The 14,053-nt window shown below is 41.1% G+C and overlaps 1 protein-coding gene across 5 annotated transcripts in view; it reads left to right on the forward strand.

The window, feature by feature from the left end:
* Positions 1-14,053, forward strand: part of ACSL3 (acyl-CoA synthetase long chain family member 3) — a 73,174-nt gene that overhangs the window by 37,622 nt on the left and 21,499 nt on the right. For 4 of the 5 annotated variants that reach the window (XM_064587145.1, XM_064587143.1, XM_064587144.1 and 1 more), the window contains 2 exons: positions 6,014-6,428; positions 13,409-13,586. In XM_064587145.1, the coding sequence (XP_064443215.1) occupies positions 6,051-6,428; positions 13,409-13,586 (556 nt within the window). In that variant the 5' untranslated portion in view covers positions 6,014-6,050. Of the gene's footprint in view, positions 1-6,013; positions 6,429-12,272; positions 12,334-13,408; positions 13,587-14,053 lie in introns of those variants that run through there. The other variant, XM_064587146.1, reaches the window with a different exon arrangement.

A 14,053-nucleotide genomic window follows, 5' to 3' on the forward strand; every position in this document is an offset into this window, starting at 1 on the left:
TGGATGAAAATCGTCAAGGCTTCATTTTAATTTTAATCCTAAGTTTAAGGAGAACATACTGTCTATTTGGATAAACGATCTGTGTTTTTTTTCTCTTTTATAGCTTCTCTGTACAAACTCTTTTTTCCTATGTGTTGCTGATTTTTTTTTTTAATTTATAAGAGCTCTTTGTATATTTTGTCATGTATTATTTTTTCCCTGAGTCTTGTTTTCCTTTTGATTTTCAAATTGTTTCACCAGACAAATGTTAACTCTTTTTTTTTTTTTTTTTAAAGATTTTATTTATTTATTTGACAGAGAGAGACACAGCGAGAGAGGGAACACAAGCAGGGGGAGTGGGAGAGGGAGAAGCAGGCTTCCCGCAGAGCAGAGAGCCCCATGTGGGGCTCGATCCCAGGACGCTGGGATCATGACCTGAGCCGAAGGCAGACGCTTAACGACTGAGCCACCCAGGCACCCCCAAATGTTAACTCTTTAAAAAAGAATTGATAAGAAAAATTTGAGAAACATGCATAGTGGAGTACTTCTCAAACACTGTACATAAGATTACGTAGTTGCTGTTTAAAAAATGATCTGCTATTAAGAGTTTTCAATTTATAGATATTGGGGAGGTAAGGAAGGGGGGGATGGCATGTCTGAAGAGTCTTCTGTTTAAATACTCTCCATGGTAATTCTGGATATGATTGGTCTATGGATCACAGTTGAGCAGCACTGCTGTAAATCTACTGTGTTTGGAGGCATGGCAAAGCAGTAGACCGATCCAAGGAATAGAATCATGTCTAGAAACAGATCCAGTTGTGAACGAGGACTTACTATTGAAGATGACATTGTGGTTAATTGAGAAAAGGGTGGTTTATTTAATAAGCAGTTCAGGTAGTACATCCGAAAGCAAAAGTTAGTTTTCTTCCTTACACAGTATAGAAAAATAAACTCCATGTTGATTAAAGTTCTAGATGTAAAAATTATGCAAATACTAGAAAAAATATTGGAGCCCATTAGTTTAACCCTGGTATGGATGAGGCCTTCTCAACATGGACTGGAAACCTAGAAGTCATGAAGGAAATGATGAACAGATTCAGTTGTTCAGGTTTGCTTTCTGAAAGGTGATGCTCACTGTAAGATGAGGCAACATAATAGAGCACCGTGACTTTACTGGTTCTCTAGATTTTCCACAGCCCCTTCAGCAAATGCAGTTGGCCAGAGGTTTGTACTTTACCCAGTTTTAGAAGCGCGTAGAGCTTTTTAGAAGGCTTTTAGAACAATGAAATGTCGTAATTGCATGTGGCTGGTACATGTAGGCTGCATTTGATGCTACTGAACACTTCTCCTTGGCTCTCCCAGCCCTTGGCCTCGCAGCACTGCCTTCTCGGGGTTCTGCTATTATTGGTCTTGCCAGTGGGATTTTCCTGCTCAGTCTGGGCTTTGGTTTCCCTCCATAGTTTTCTGTCCTTGAACTTGATTTTGGAGATTTCCTACCTTTTCATCCTTCCTCTGATTATGGCTCTAAAATGTGTGCTTCTAGCTCTGATCCCTCTTACCCTTCGCAGCTTATATATATGGATGACTCACAGGCATCTCATACTCATTTTCAAGACTTGTATTCATCTCCTTTCCCCAGCCGTCCCACTGCTACTGCTGACCAGCTACTGCTTACATTTCTGTCTCGGTTGAAGGCACCCAGACTGTTTGACCTTCTTTCACTGCAGCTGCTCTGATGCGTGCCTTTATTCTCCAGGACTCGGATGCCGAAGCCACTGCGCTGTATTAAGACAGATTTCGGCTGCTGGGGAGGACTGGAGGAGTAGCTGCTGCTGCCACCCTCTGGGCAGTCGGGAGCTGGAAATCCTAGCTGCTGGCTTGGGCCCCACACCTTAGCCACCTTACTCCTAGGAGTGAAGGAGTCTCTCCACTTTCTCTTATCTGATTGCCTCCCCTCCAGTTCCTGCTGTTTTTAGCGTAATGCTATTTTCTAAAACACTGGGATGCGGTGTGCATTGAAATGCAAATGAAGTTTCTTCACCAGCAATTTGACTTCAATGCCCTACTCTCATCTCCTCACCCCCACCCTGCTCTACTAGTGGTTGATGGTTCCCTGATGAACACCTGCTGCTTTGGGTGCTTGTTCAAATGATGTGGTGTCAACTATTCAGAATTTCCCTTCTCCCGGCCCCCACCTCCCCCAACCTTTTGCTAGTACTACCCTGCCTTGATTACTATTACTTTGTATTAAGTTTTGGAATTGAGATGTATGAGCCCTCCAACTTGGTTCTTTTTCAAGATTGTTTTGGCTGTTCTTGGCTACTTTGAATTTCCATGTAAATTTCAGGATCAGCTTACAAAATTCTGTATAAAAACCAGTAGAGATTTTGGTAAGGATTGTGCTGAATCTGTATATCAGTTTGGAGAACTTTGTCATTTTTAATGGTATTAAGTCTTACAATCCATAAATGGGATGTTTTTCTACTTATTTAGATCTTTAATACCTTTAAATAATGTTTTATGGTTTTCATAGTACAAATTTTACACTTCTTGTTATCTCATCCTATGTATTCTTTTTTTTTTTTTTTTTTTTTTAACGGTAGACCAGAGTGGTGGGCAGCAAAGCAACACTTACTGAGTAATAGCAAAGTGATAGTACAAAGCTCCTTTGGAGGAGGGACCTGAGAGGGTTGCCTAAGTATTATTTCTGATAGTGTTGTAAATATAATTGTTTTATTGCTAGTGTATAGAAATACAGTTGATTTTTTTATATATTTGTCTTCCATCCTGCAACTTCTGCTGAACTGTTCTTTTTTTTTTAGTGGATTCTTTGGGATTTTCTATACAGTCATCATCTTATACAATCATTACCTGCAGATAAAAGTCTTTTTATTACATTATTTTTAAATTCAAAACACAGATACATGAAATTAAATTTCAGGGAGATTACTACATGAGATTACATCATTCTCCTGAGTTATTAAAATACATCTATTTCCCTGCAGCTCTGATGTCTTGGAAGTAGTAGGATCATTTGTTTTCATGGTGTCATTTTCCTATATAGAAACCTTCAATGGCTCCCCATCCCCTTAATGGCACAAATCTAGATTCCCTGGACTGTTTTTCCAAATTACTGCATAATACATTGTCAAAGAAAACAGCATGGAATGGTGAACAGAACCCGGGGATTAGTTGGGAGTCCTGACTTCTCACCAGCTGTGGATGGGCAAATTTGGAGGTAATCTTATCTTGTTAAATTGCAACAGTGGACTTAAAACAATTTTTTTTAAAGATTTTATTTTTAAGTAATCTCTACACCCATCGTGGGGCTTGAACCCACAACTCTGAGAACAAGAGTCATATGCTCTACTGACAGAGCCAGCCAGGAGCCCCTGGACTTTTAGTGTTGTTGTTGTTGTTTTTTAATGTTCATCTTTTTTAATTTTTAAAAAATACTTATTTGTCAGGGAGAGAAAGAACGCACAAGCAGGGGGAACAGAGGGAGAGGGAGAAGCAGGCTCGCTCGCTGCTGAGCAAGGAGCCTGATACGGGGCTTGATCCCAGGACCCTGGGATCATGACTGAGCAGATGCTTCACTGACTGAGCCACCCAGGTGTCCCTGGACTTTTAATTTTTTAAGCATATTTTCTTGTTCTTTGAACATGTTTATAATAGCTGCTTTGCTGTCTTGTCTGAGTCTGACATTTGGGCCCTCTCAAGGACGATTTCTTTTTCCTGCTTTCTCCTCCTGTGTTTGGGTCTTTCGTTTATCTGCATGTCTCATAATTTTTTGTTTAAACTGCACATTTAAGATCTTTTATAGCATTTCTTAGTGCTGATTACCCCCTCCCCATTTCCCTGGCTTCTTGTGTTACTTGCTTGTCTATTTGTTTAGTGACTTGGTTGGCCTATTTCAGTGCATTTTACACACACATTACACACCCCCCCCAACCAGTGTGCATCCTTTTTTTTTTTTTTTTTTTAAGATTTTATTTATTTATTTGAGACAGAGAGAATGAGAGAGAGAGACCACATGAGAGGGGGGAAGGTCAGAGGGAGAAGCAGGCTCCCTGCCGAGCAGGGAGCCCGATGCGGGACTCGATCCCAGGGCTCCAGGATCATGACCTGAGCCGAAGGCAGTCGCCTAACCAACCGAGCCACCCAGCGCCCCAGTGTGCATCCTTTGATGTTGCTCCTCAGTGGGCACAGCCTTGGGAACAGAGTTCCCTTGAAGTGCCCTCTTTAGGGGATGACAGCATGGTTTTAGTAGGACTGTTTGACCATTTCTTTCTCTGATCTCCTTGTTAAACTGCTAAGTCAGCCTCTGTTGGTTCACACCCAGCAATTATTCTCCACTGATAGCTAGCTGATTGCGTTATTGTATTAGAGCCCTGGGCCATAAATTGCCCCACAGTGTGATTCAGTTAAATTAGATGGCCTTTGTAGGAGTTTTTTGAGGCCAGTCTTTGAGCTGCCCTGACTCTGGAAGGGCTCTTATTTTTTTCTCTTTTCCCTGATTCTGTTAAACTTCTGTTCGGTCTACTCTTTTCCTTGTTGCTATCATGGAACTGCCAGCCTCATCTTAATTGCTCATCGCCAAAGTCTCCATTGTTTTCCATAGTGCCACGCGGCTCGAGCTTCCCTGTTCTCTGTTCCAACTAAAGTCAGTCCACTGAGGGATTGCTGAGGGGTGTCTGTTCTTGCAGCCTGCCTTGGACCATACAGAACCTGCGAGCCATTGCTGCCGAGCCGGGGGCAGGGACGGCAGCTTGTCCTCTGTTCTGTGAGTGGGGTCCCGGCCTGCGGCTGTCGCCTCTGCTCTTCTCTGGAGCTTCCCTCCCTCTGCAGTTACGTTATGAGCAAGCCGAGGCAAGGACAGACTGGCCAAGTACTCTTGGCCTGCTGTGCCTACAGTAGAGTTTCCTCACATTTCTTGGCTGCATGTGCCTGGAATAGAATTTCTCCAATATGGAGGGTGGGGGTAGGAGATGAGAATGCTAGAAATCAAAACCCTGGATTTGGAGCTGATTGGAATAATTAGTAGTTTGCTTCAGCTCCCCCCCGCCAATATTATTTACGTACTACCACCACACAAAGGCTGTTTCCTCTGCCTGGAGTGCTCAGTTTCCCCCAGATAGGCACATGGCCCACTCTGCCTCTTCCTTGTAAGTCTCTGCTCAGATATGCCTGGCCAGAGACTCCTGTGGACCATTCTTGTACTAGAGTGTCTCTCCGGCCTCGCCCTTTCACTTTGTGTTTCCCTTTCCTGGGTTCATTTTTCCTCAGAGGATTTGCCATCACCTGGCATGCATATGTATATTTGTTCATCACCTTCTCCCAGTGAAGGTGTAGGCTCCCTGAGAGAAGGAACAGAGACTGTTGTTCACTGTTGTAGTTCCTGTACTTAGAACAGGATCTAACACATAGGAGATGGTCAATAAATCTAATGAATGCAAAGTAGAAATGGCCAGAATTTACTGCCTTCTTGCTTCACAACCTAACCTGCCAAACTGAAAAATACCACTATAGGAAGGGAATTCTATGTTGTTTACCAACAACCAGGTCCTTGTTACTCCCTAGAGTGAGAGAATGGAGTCCACTGGGAAAGAATGCAGTGATTATTGGAACAGGCTGCCGGCCATGAGGGAGGAGAATGGTGTATTTGCAAAGCACTTGCCATCCCTGAGGGATGAACAGGAAATTGGTATATTTTTGGCCTTGATTCTGATGTCGGTCTTCTGGCTTGCTCTCTCCTCACCACCGGGAAGTGTTTGTGGGCACTTGGGGTTAGGTTGGAAAAGCCACCTGTTCACAGAATGGTGTAGAAACTTCTCTGTGGTGATTTCCATTGCTAATAGTTATAAGAGATGCACTCGACCATATCGGAGTGGACTGGACATCGCTGGAGGCCAGTACCAGGTGCTGCTTGATTGGGAAAAAAAAAAAATCCTCATTTGCCTATCTAATAAGATTTTTTCTTTACAGTTATTTTAAAATGACTTTGAACTAATATCTTCTTTTTTTCCCCTTCTAGATTCTGGAAATCCGTTAATTCCACTCTTTGAGCACTTATGAATAACCACATGTCTTCAAAAACATCTACCATGAAGCTAAAACAGACCATCAATCCCATTCTTTTGTATTTCATACATTTTCTAATATCACTTTATACTGTTTTAACGTACATTCCATATTATTTTTTGTTTGAGACAAGACAAGAAAAAGCAAACAAAATTAAAGCAAAGCCTGTAGATTCAAAACCCGAGTCTGCATACAGATCTATTAACAGTTTGGATGGTTTGGCTTCAGTATTATACCCTGCATGTGATACACTAGATAAAGTTTTTATGTATGCAAAAAACAAATTTAAGGACAAAAGACTGTTGGGAACACGTGAAATTTTAAATGAGGAAGATGAAGTACAGCCAAATGGAAAAATTTTTAAAAAGGTAAGGTGATCTTTAATTGCTGTTGTCTTTGTTCTGAGTAAAATGTTCTCTCAGAAATGGCAGCAGGGGACAAGGACAGCCTGCTGCCTCTGGATGTGGCTGGTGTGGCAGGAGAAGCAGGATGGGCAAGGGACCATGCTCTGATCTCCTGTACTCTCCTGTAAGGATTTGTTCTGAATTGTCACAGACCGGCCAGAATGCCCCCTGAGCCCGAGTGTCTGCCATGGCTTGGAATAAAATGTCTAGCGCAGTTTTGGGTCTGAAACTGTATTCCCTGGTGGTCCCACAAGCACCTATGTGTGCTTGAGATGGTTCTGGGTTTTGAGATGGGAGGCCTGCTGTTTCTGATTTTATCATAGGTTGGGTGCTTAATGTCTTGGTATTTTGGTAGTGGCAGTTGCATAGTTTTTAAGAATTTCTTTTCACCATTATATATCAGCTGCCATTGTTGATTTGAAATAGGGGATAAGACATCCTTAGAGGTGGTATAAAATAGTGGTTAAGAACCTGGATTCCAGATCCAGACTACAGGTTTAGATCTCAGCTTTGCTACCTACTAGCTAGCTGTGTGACTTTGGAAAAGTAATTTAACAAATTTGCCTCAGTTTCTTTATCTGTAATACGAAGATAATGATTACTGCTGATATTTACATTAGCATTTCTTATGAGCCAGGCTGTTTAAGTTCTTTACATGTACCAACTTACTTAAGACTTAAAAAGCGCTATGAATTCGTGTTATCGTTGTTATTTTGCAGATAACGGCCCAGAGGCACCAGATAGGTTAACTTAGGCAAGGACGTTCCAGCTAGAAGAAGTAAAGCCAGGACTAGACCCTAGGTTGTCTTGCTCCGTACACAAACACACACATTCCCCCCCCCCCCCCCCCCCCCATAGAACAGCTGTGGTGTCTAGTGTAAATGCTCTAGTTTTTATAGTATCGTTGTCTTGGGAATTGGGTGGGCAAAATTATATGAGTGACTACAAAGACATGGGGGTAGTGCAACGCTTTGAAGGATAGTGAGTATAGAAATGGCACGAAAATGCTGTTTTTGAACTTGGATTCATGACTCTCTTAGAAGCCGTTTTCTAAGCTCCAGTAGGTAAAAATTGAAGATAAAATTTTTTAGAGGCAGTAAGATGATCAGTAATCATCTTTGATAATTTGGTCAGGTTATAGTTTATTACGTGTGTAGGCAAAGTTGTTTTTCTCTTTCCTTTTTCCAGCTGCATCCTGACTACAGCCACCTTTTTCCTTTTAGTCATGAAGGAACTCTCAGGTCTCAGAGGAATGTTCAAATAATCACACCATGGAATGAAATACTCAGAGCTTCTCCTGTGACTGCAGGAGAAGGTGTTATTTAACTTAATGGCCCATTAATTTTGGCACTCATACACACAAATTCCAGAGTCATTTTCTTTCAAACGTAAAGGAGATGGCAAGCAAGTTAACGCCAGTAACTCCTAGAAATTAAAAACACATTGTTCTAATTGTAGATGACAAAAATCTGTAAGTGTCCATCCACTTTATATAGAGTGATGTTGTATCTTGTTCTGCCTGAAACTGTCCTTGTTTATCTCGCTTTGCCTGTCACATTAACAGTGCCTCCTTACAGTCTCAGAAGTGGCTTGGGGAAATCATACAGTCCTTTGACTTTTAAGGCATATTCTCTATTTCTTTTGTTGACTTAGTTTTGCCTCACTTAAGTGAATTTTTTCTGTTAACTTTAGGTCTATCTGGAGAGTTAATAGCACATTTATTGAAATTGAAGTCATGTAGTTAAGCATGTTTGTTTACTCTTCCCTAACCTATAGATTATAACTTGCAAAACATTATATCATAATGGTGTCTAAAAAAAAAAAATAATGGTGTCTGAGTTTTTGTTATAGTTAGTTGCTACTTTTTAGGGTATACCATCCTTGATTTCGTCTTTGAGAGATCTGGTAGTTATAAAAGATACCAAAACACTACAGTTTTTGAGGGCTAAAGTTTTCCACTCGTATGCCGCCTCTTAAAAACATTCATTTTTGTTTCTTGGTCTAATGCTATTTGAATTCAAAGATTGGGTTCCCTTGTTTTTAATCTCAGCATATATAACAGAAGTCCTCTGTTAGCAGGAGGTTTTTCTCCAGAATTGCATGTTAACAGGCTTTTTATGGGACTGGCACTATTTCTCAGTCCTCATTCAGTACTTAGAGCAACAGAGTAGCTTCCAAGTATGTAAAAAGGAGATCAGTATGGTCAATATGAAATTCCTTCTTAATTCAGTTTATCAGTGTAATTAGGACAAAATCCTAGAGCTTTCACAGTTGTTCCTTAAATGTGGCCAGATAACACAGTGTACACAAGGAAAGGGGTTTTCCCTGTTGTGTGTTTGCATATATGGCCTTTTCCTTCCTGTCCTGCCCATGGTGGCTTTGTTGTAGTCATTGTTTATTCAACAAGGAAATATGTGAACTCAAATAGGAAAGTTAGAAGGTGAAAAAACTCCTTAGCCTTTTCTGTCTACAGGATCTCACTCAGTCTTTCTACTGTTGACATTTGCCTTCAAATTGGCATTTGTGATTCGTCAGACTTTTGGGGGAAGTCTTTATAGAATCGGTTATATTCTGATACAGAAAATATTAGATTCTTCCTATTTGAAATTAGGCTTATTGGGAAAGTGAAATTTTTAGGTTTCCTGTATAGTACATGAAGCACGTGTTTTCCGTCAGCCTTACCCAAGAAGAGCGTGACTTGAGTTTCTGTTGGTCTGTGTTGCAGTGGTAGCGGTGGTTTGCACACTGGACGGTGGGTACCTCAGCTGGGTGTTATAAACAAGTAGGCTTCGCCCCCCCCTTGGTTTCTTGTTTACACCCACTGTATTGCGGCAGAAGCAGCATCTGCCCTGATTCGAGAGTAAAAAGGGGACATTGCACAACTCGTGCTTAGGTAAGAGTGGAGTTGCCTGGACTGGTGTGGCTTCCGCTGGGCGCTTACCAACTGGTGTGCACACGTGTTTCCCATGAATGTATCGTCACTAGTGGTTTCCATATTTGAAAATAACCTTGAACTGAAAAAGCCAGCTAATGGTATAGCAGCATCTACAAGTTTCCTTCCTTCCTGTTTTGGGGGCTAAGCTTAGGGATTAACCCCAGAAGGTATCTGATAATGGTTGAATCAAAGATACCCAGACCTTCGGGCCACCTTCCTCACCTGCCCAGTAACACCCCGTCTCCTTTCTGTGGTGCGGTTGGAGCCTTGTGATTTAGTGCTTCGATTCCAGAATGAGTCTGCCCGGATTCATATTCTAGTCCTGTCTCTTACTTACGCAGTGTGATTTTTGAGCACGTTCTGCTGACTCTCTCGATGCCTCAGTATTCTCATTTGTACAGTAGGGATACTAAGAGTAACTCTGTCTAGAGTTACGAGAGAGTCTCATAAGCTACTGCTGCAGCGTGCTTAGCACAGAGTGAACTTGGCAAAGCTTAGCCGCCCTCCTCCTCAAGATCACCACCAGCCATCCAGACCTGTTGAAGATTTTCACTCCCTGGCTCCCTCACAGTACATTCTAATAATCTTCATTCGCAGAGAGAAAGGTTCTGTGAAGCCGGGTGTACTTTGTTGAAGAAGGCAGGGAAGTGTGTAATTGGAAATATTTCTCTTCTGAGTGGCTAAAGGAAAAGAAAAGTCCTGGACTTGCACTGGTTAACTTCAGCTACCTGAAAACTTGATTTTTACTCGATTGTCTCTTTCTTCAGGGTCCTGAATGGTGGAGTATTTGTGTGCTTTTATTTTACAGAATGTTCTGTATGTTATCTCCGTTTTATTTTTATAGCTTATCTTCTGAGATAAGAGGCCCTCATCCTTAGCATCATCAAAGCATCTAATTTCATCTGTTCCTGAACAAAGTAAATGATTAAGTTCCTCTGTTCTGAGCAGTGGTGGTCTGAGTGATAACGTTGATGTTTACCCATGTGTTTGTCACACCTGTTCCAGAATAACAACAATACAGCCAATTAAATGTGAGACATGAAAGCAACCATAGGGCCAGTCTTAACTCTCCCGCTACCTCTGCAAATGAGGAAGCTGCTCAAAGGCTTCACAGTCGTCATTTCCGTAGCCACACTAGTCATTCCCTTGCGTGACTCAGAGTCGGGAAAATTGAACATACTTGTGTCTCATGGGTCATGGGTGAGAATATTTAAGAGGTGGTAGGCAAAGGATGTGTGCACTGGAATGGAGACAGAAGAAAAGTAGCTCTAGAGGTTAAATGATTAGGCGGATGTGGATTTTTTTTTTTTTTTTTTTCAAACAGTCTTAAAAAAAAATGAGGCTCCTGGAGCAGAAAGGGGTCAGAAGACTCAAGGTCCAAAGTGAATGGAAATTGTGTTAATTACACTGTTCATTCCACATGTATAGCAAATAATTGCTGAGTGCCGACTGTATGCCAGGTGCTAGGGAGACAGTCATGAACAGGACACACAGGTTACTCGTCTCATGGGTCTTATATTTGTATGGGAGGAAGAGAGACAATAATAAGTAAACAGATTAATAACTACTACGAAGACATAAAGCTGATTGGAGATCAGGGATAGCCTCTCTTGGTAGATTATGGCTAAGTGGAGGCCTGAACAAGAGAGGAGCCAACTTTGCAAAGATCTGGGTAATGAACCTTCTGTGCAGTGGGATAGGGTGTGTGCCCACTGGCTCTAAAACTGGAATGAGCCCAGTTGGGTGAGGCACTTGGGGTATAAAGTTGAAGAAGGTATTCAAATGCTGAGAGTGAGTAACTCTCTAAATCTTGTGCCCTTGGCACCTGTCTTGCTTCATCCTAGTTCCTGCCCTGGCGCAACCTGTTTGAAGGACAGAAAGGACAAAGTTGTATTTACAGGAAGTAATGAGTTAGGGGAGGTGAGTCTGGAGAAGCAGGTTGGATAGGAGCACAGAGACACTGGCATGGCTAGGTCCCTTAGGGCTTTGTAGGCCAGCGTAAGGTATTTGAACTTGGATGTGCAAGTAGAGGTGGCTGGAGATAGAAATTTGGGAAGTGCTTCGAAGTAAAGTCCTTGTAAGTTTGGCTATTGTTAGGGACACTTCAACCATTGTAATACCATGAGGGGAACTGCGAAGAATATGAGTACAGATGTATGTAGGTTATTAAACTTGGTGCTAAGAAGATAAGGGCATTTCCGTTGAATTTCTAATTTCTCAGTAATGTATGATACAGTATTATCACCTTATCACCTGGACAGGGATAAGGGATGGAGGGAGGGAGGGTTGGAGGATATTTGAGTAGAGAGAAGTAGCCATTTCAGAGGGTGAGAAAATGAATAGACCCAGGGAGTCCTTATAGGATTGCTGGGTGTTGAGATCTGTGATCCTGGATAGAGAATGAGTTTGGGTATTCTTCAGCAGTATGGACAGGGAATAAGTAAACGAGTTTAATTTCAGGTTTAAGCTAACCATGGGGACAGAGTTAGAATTGGGAATTTTTTCCAGCAAAAGTCAAAATTATGGGGTAGATAGGGGCCTTGAAATGTAATCTTTATGGGAAAGATCACTACTAGGAGATTCAGTGGTTTAAAGAATTAAGTGAAATTCAGTTTAGTTACACTTGAATTAAGCTCATGATTTGATTTCTTTTGCCACATGGTGGCCGTATCACATGGGTTTAAAGATCTGGATTATGTAGATAATAATACCTTTCGGAATATATACATTCTCTGAAACTTAACAAAACTCATCATTTAGATTCTAGAATCTAAGAGGTAGCTCATGCTAATCTTTGGAGTGTAAAATTCTTAATTGTAATCCAGTTCGTGCACGTTTTGGCCAAGTTCTCATCTGTCTTCTCACCCCCACAGAGCTCCTTTTGAAGTCATTGGAGCTCCCCGTGCTGAGCATTTCATGGGGGTGCAGAGCAAGGTGAGAGTTTGGGACCAGTGAAGTTAAATAAATATTTTAAATCCAGTTGCCTTAACCATCAAAGTAAGACTTTATTCCCTAAGTCCATTATGGAATAGGACACTAGAGGGCAGTATTTATCCTTTTTTCCCCCCCCCTCCCCATTTCTATCTTCACCCAGTCTCTTATTTCAAGAGCTCCCGGAAATGTTGGATGCATTTTTGGAAATGAATGTGGTTAGTTTTAAGGTGTATGAGACGTGAGTGAAACAGCCACGGTTGGAAAATATGTATGTATTTGGAGTACGAGGAGCTTTTTATCCAGTCTGTATGTAATTGGGGATTTATGGTCTAATCTAAGTTGGAGAAAGTTCCTAAAGAAAAATAAGTTAGCCAGTTTAAAAACATGATTATTACCAATGAAGACTTAATGTAACCTGTACTTATGGTAAGCACAAATGAAATGTTGAAAGCCCAGTGGTGCCAGTGGTTATTTAAGGCTTCAACGGAAAGGCTTTGATGAATAATAAAACTAGTCCTGGTTGCGTAAATAGACTTGTTTAGAGTTCAGTATGGGAGGGGGCAATTCAAATTAAACAGCCATAAGTATGTCTTTTACCTTGGATCTAGCCAGTTTCTGTTTGTAAATCATATTACCATTTGATAGTGAAATCTGGGAATTCATAAGTAGAGGGAAAGTTAATTTTTGGTATCATTAGTACTTGATACTAGGCTAAATTTTAAGCTAACATCTAAATTGTTTAAGTAAATGATGTATAAATGAATTACCAGTATATGAGCTTTTGACAAAAAAGCTGACCTTTAAGATCCTGTCAAACCCTGAAGATTTTTAAAAAACTCCCCATTACAATTGAAGATGTAGCATAAGATTTGTCATAGAAGTTACCGCAAAATAGCTAATTTTCAAAATAGATTTTTTTCACTTGAAATTCACTTTCTGGCTTTTTGTTAGGAAAAAATACTTACATATGTGCAAACATAACTGGTTTGTCATAAAATTTGGAATCTTGGCTTCTTTCTGGAAAATAATATTTTGGTTATATTAAAAGGTATTTGTATGTTTTTTATTTTATCAGGTTATTCTTGGAAACTATAATTGGCTCTCCTATGAAGATGTCTTCGTTAGAGCTTTTAATTTTGGAAATGGTTTACAGATGTTGGGTCAGAAACCAAAGACCAATATCGCCATCTTCTGTGAAACCAGAGCCGAATGGATGATTGCTGCGCAGGCGTGCTTTATGTATAATTTTCAGCGTATGTGGGCCTTCTGATCTTCTGTGTGGGAGATAGGATGCTGTTTATTATAAATATTTCACTCTTTAAAATTCTGAAGTTAATTGCTACCTTGAATCTAATCAGGGGACCGCTCTGTTACAACTTCGAGTTAGAGGTCTGCTTTGGAACAAATTGTGTAGTCAGTGTAGTAAGGGGACTGGAACCTGTTAATAGGGGCCTTGGGGCCTCGCGGACTCTGCTGCTGGTTCTCTCAGGAATCTTCTTGTGAAGTTAGTGTCACTTCGTCCCCACTTCTGTTGGTAGCAGCAGTTGACATCTAAAACTGCACTACTCGGAGCCACGAGCCAGGTGAAAGGACAGGGAATATTTATACTGTTATTTAAGTGGCAATCTGGATGCCCCAGACTGTGAGGTAGTTCTGGAAGCTTAGTTCATAGATCTTGGTGCCAAAATGGGATGTTAAGTATGGACATTCTCTTACCTTT

This window comes from Mirounga angustirostris, unplaced genomic scaffold (genome assembly GCF_029215605.1).
Source record: "Mirounga angustirostris isolate CCGP_5_RB_7025 unplaced genomic scaffold, mMirAng1.0.hap1 SCAF_3, whole genome shotgun sequence".
Taxonomy (NCBI): Eukaryota; Metazoa; Chordata; class Mammalia; order Carnivora; family Phocidae; genus Mirounga; species Mirounga angustirostris.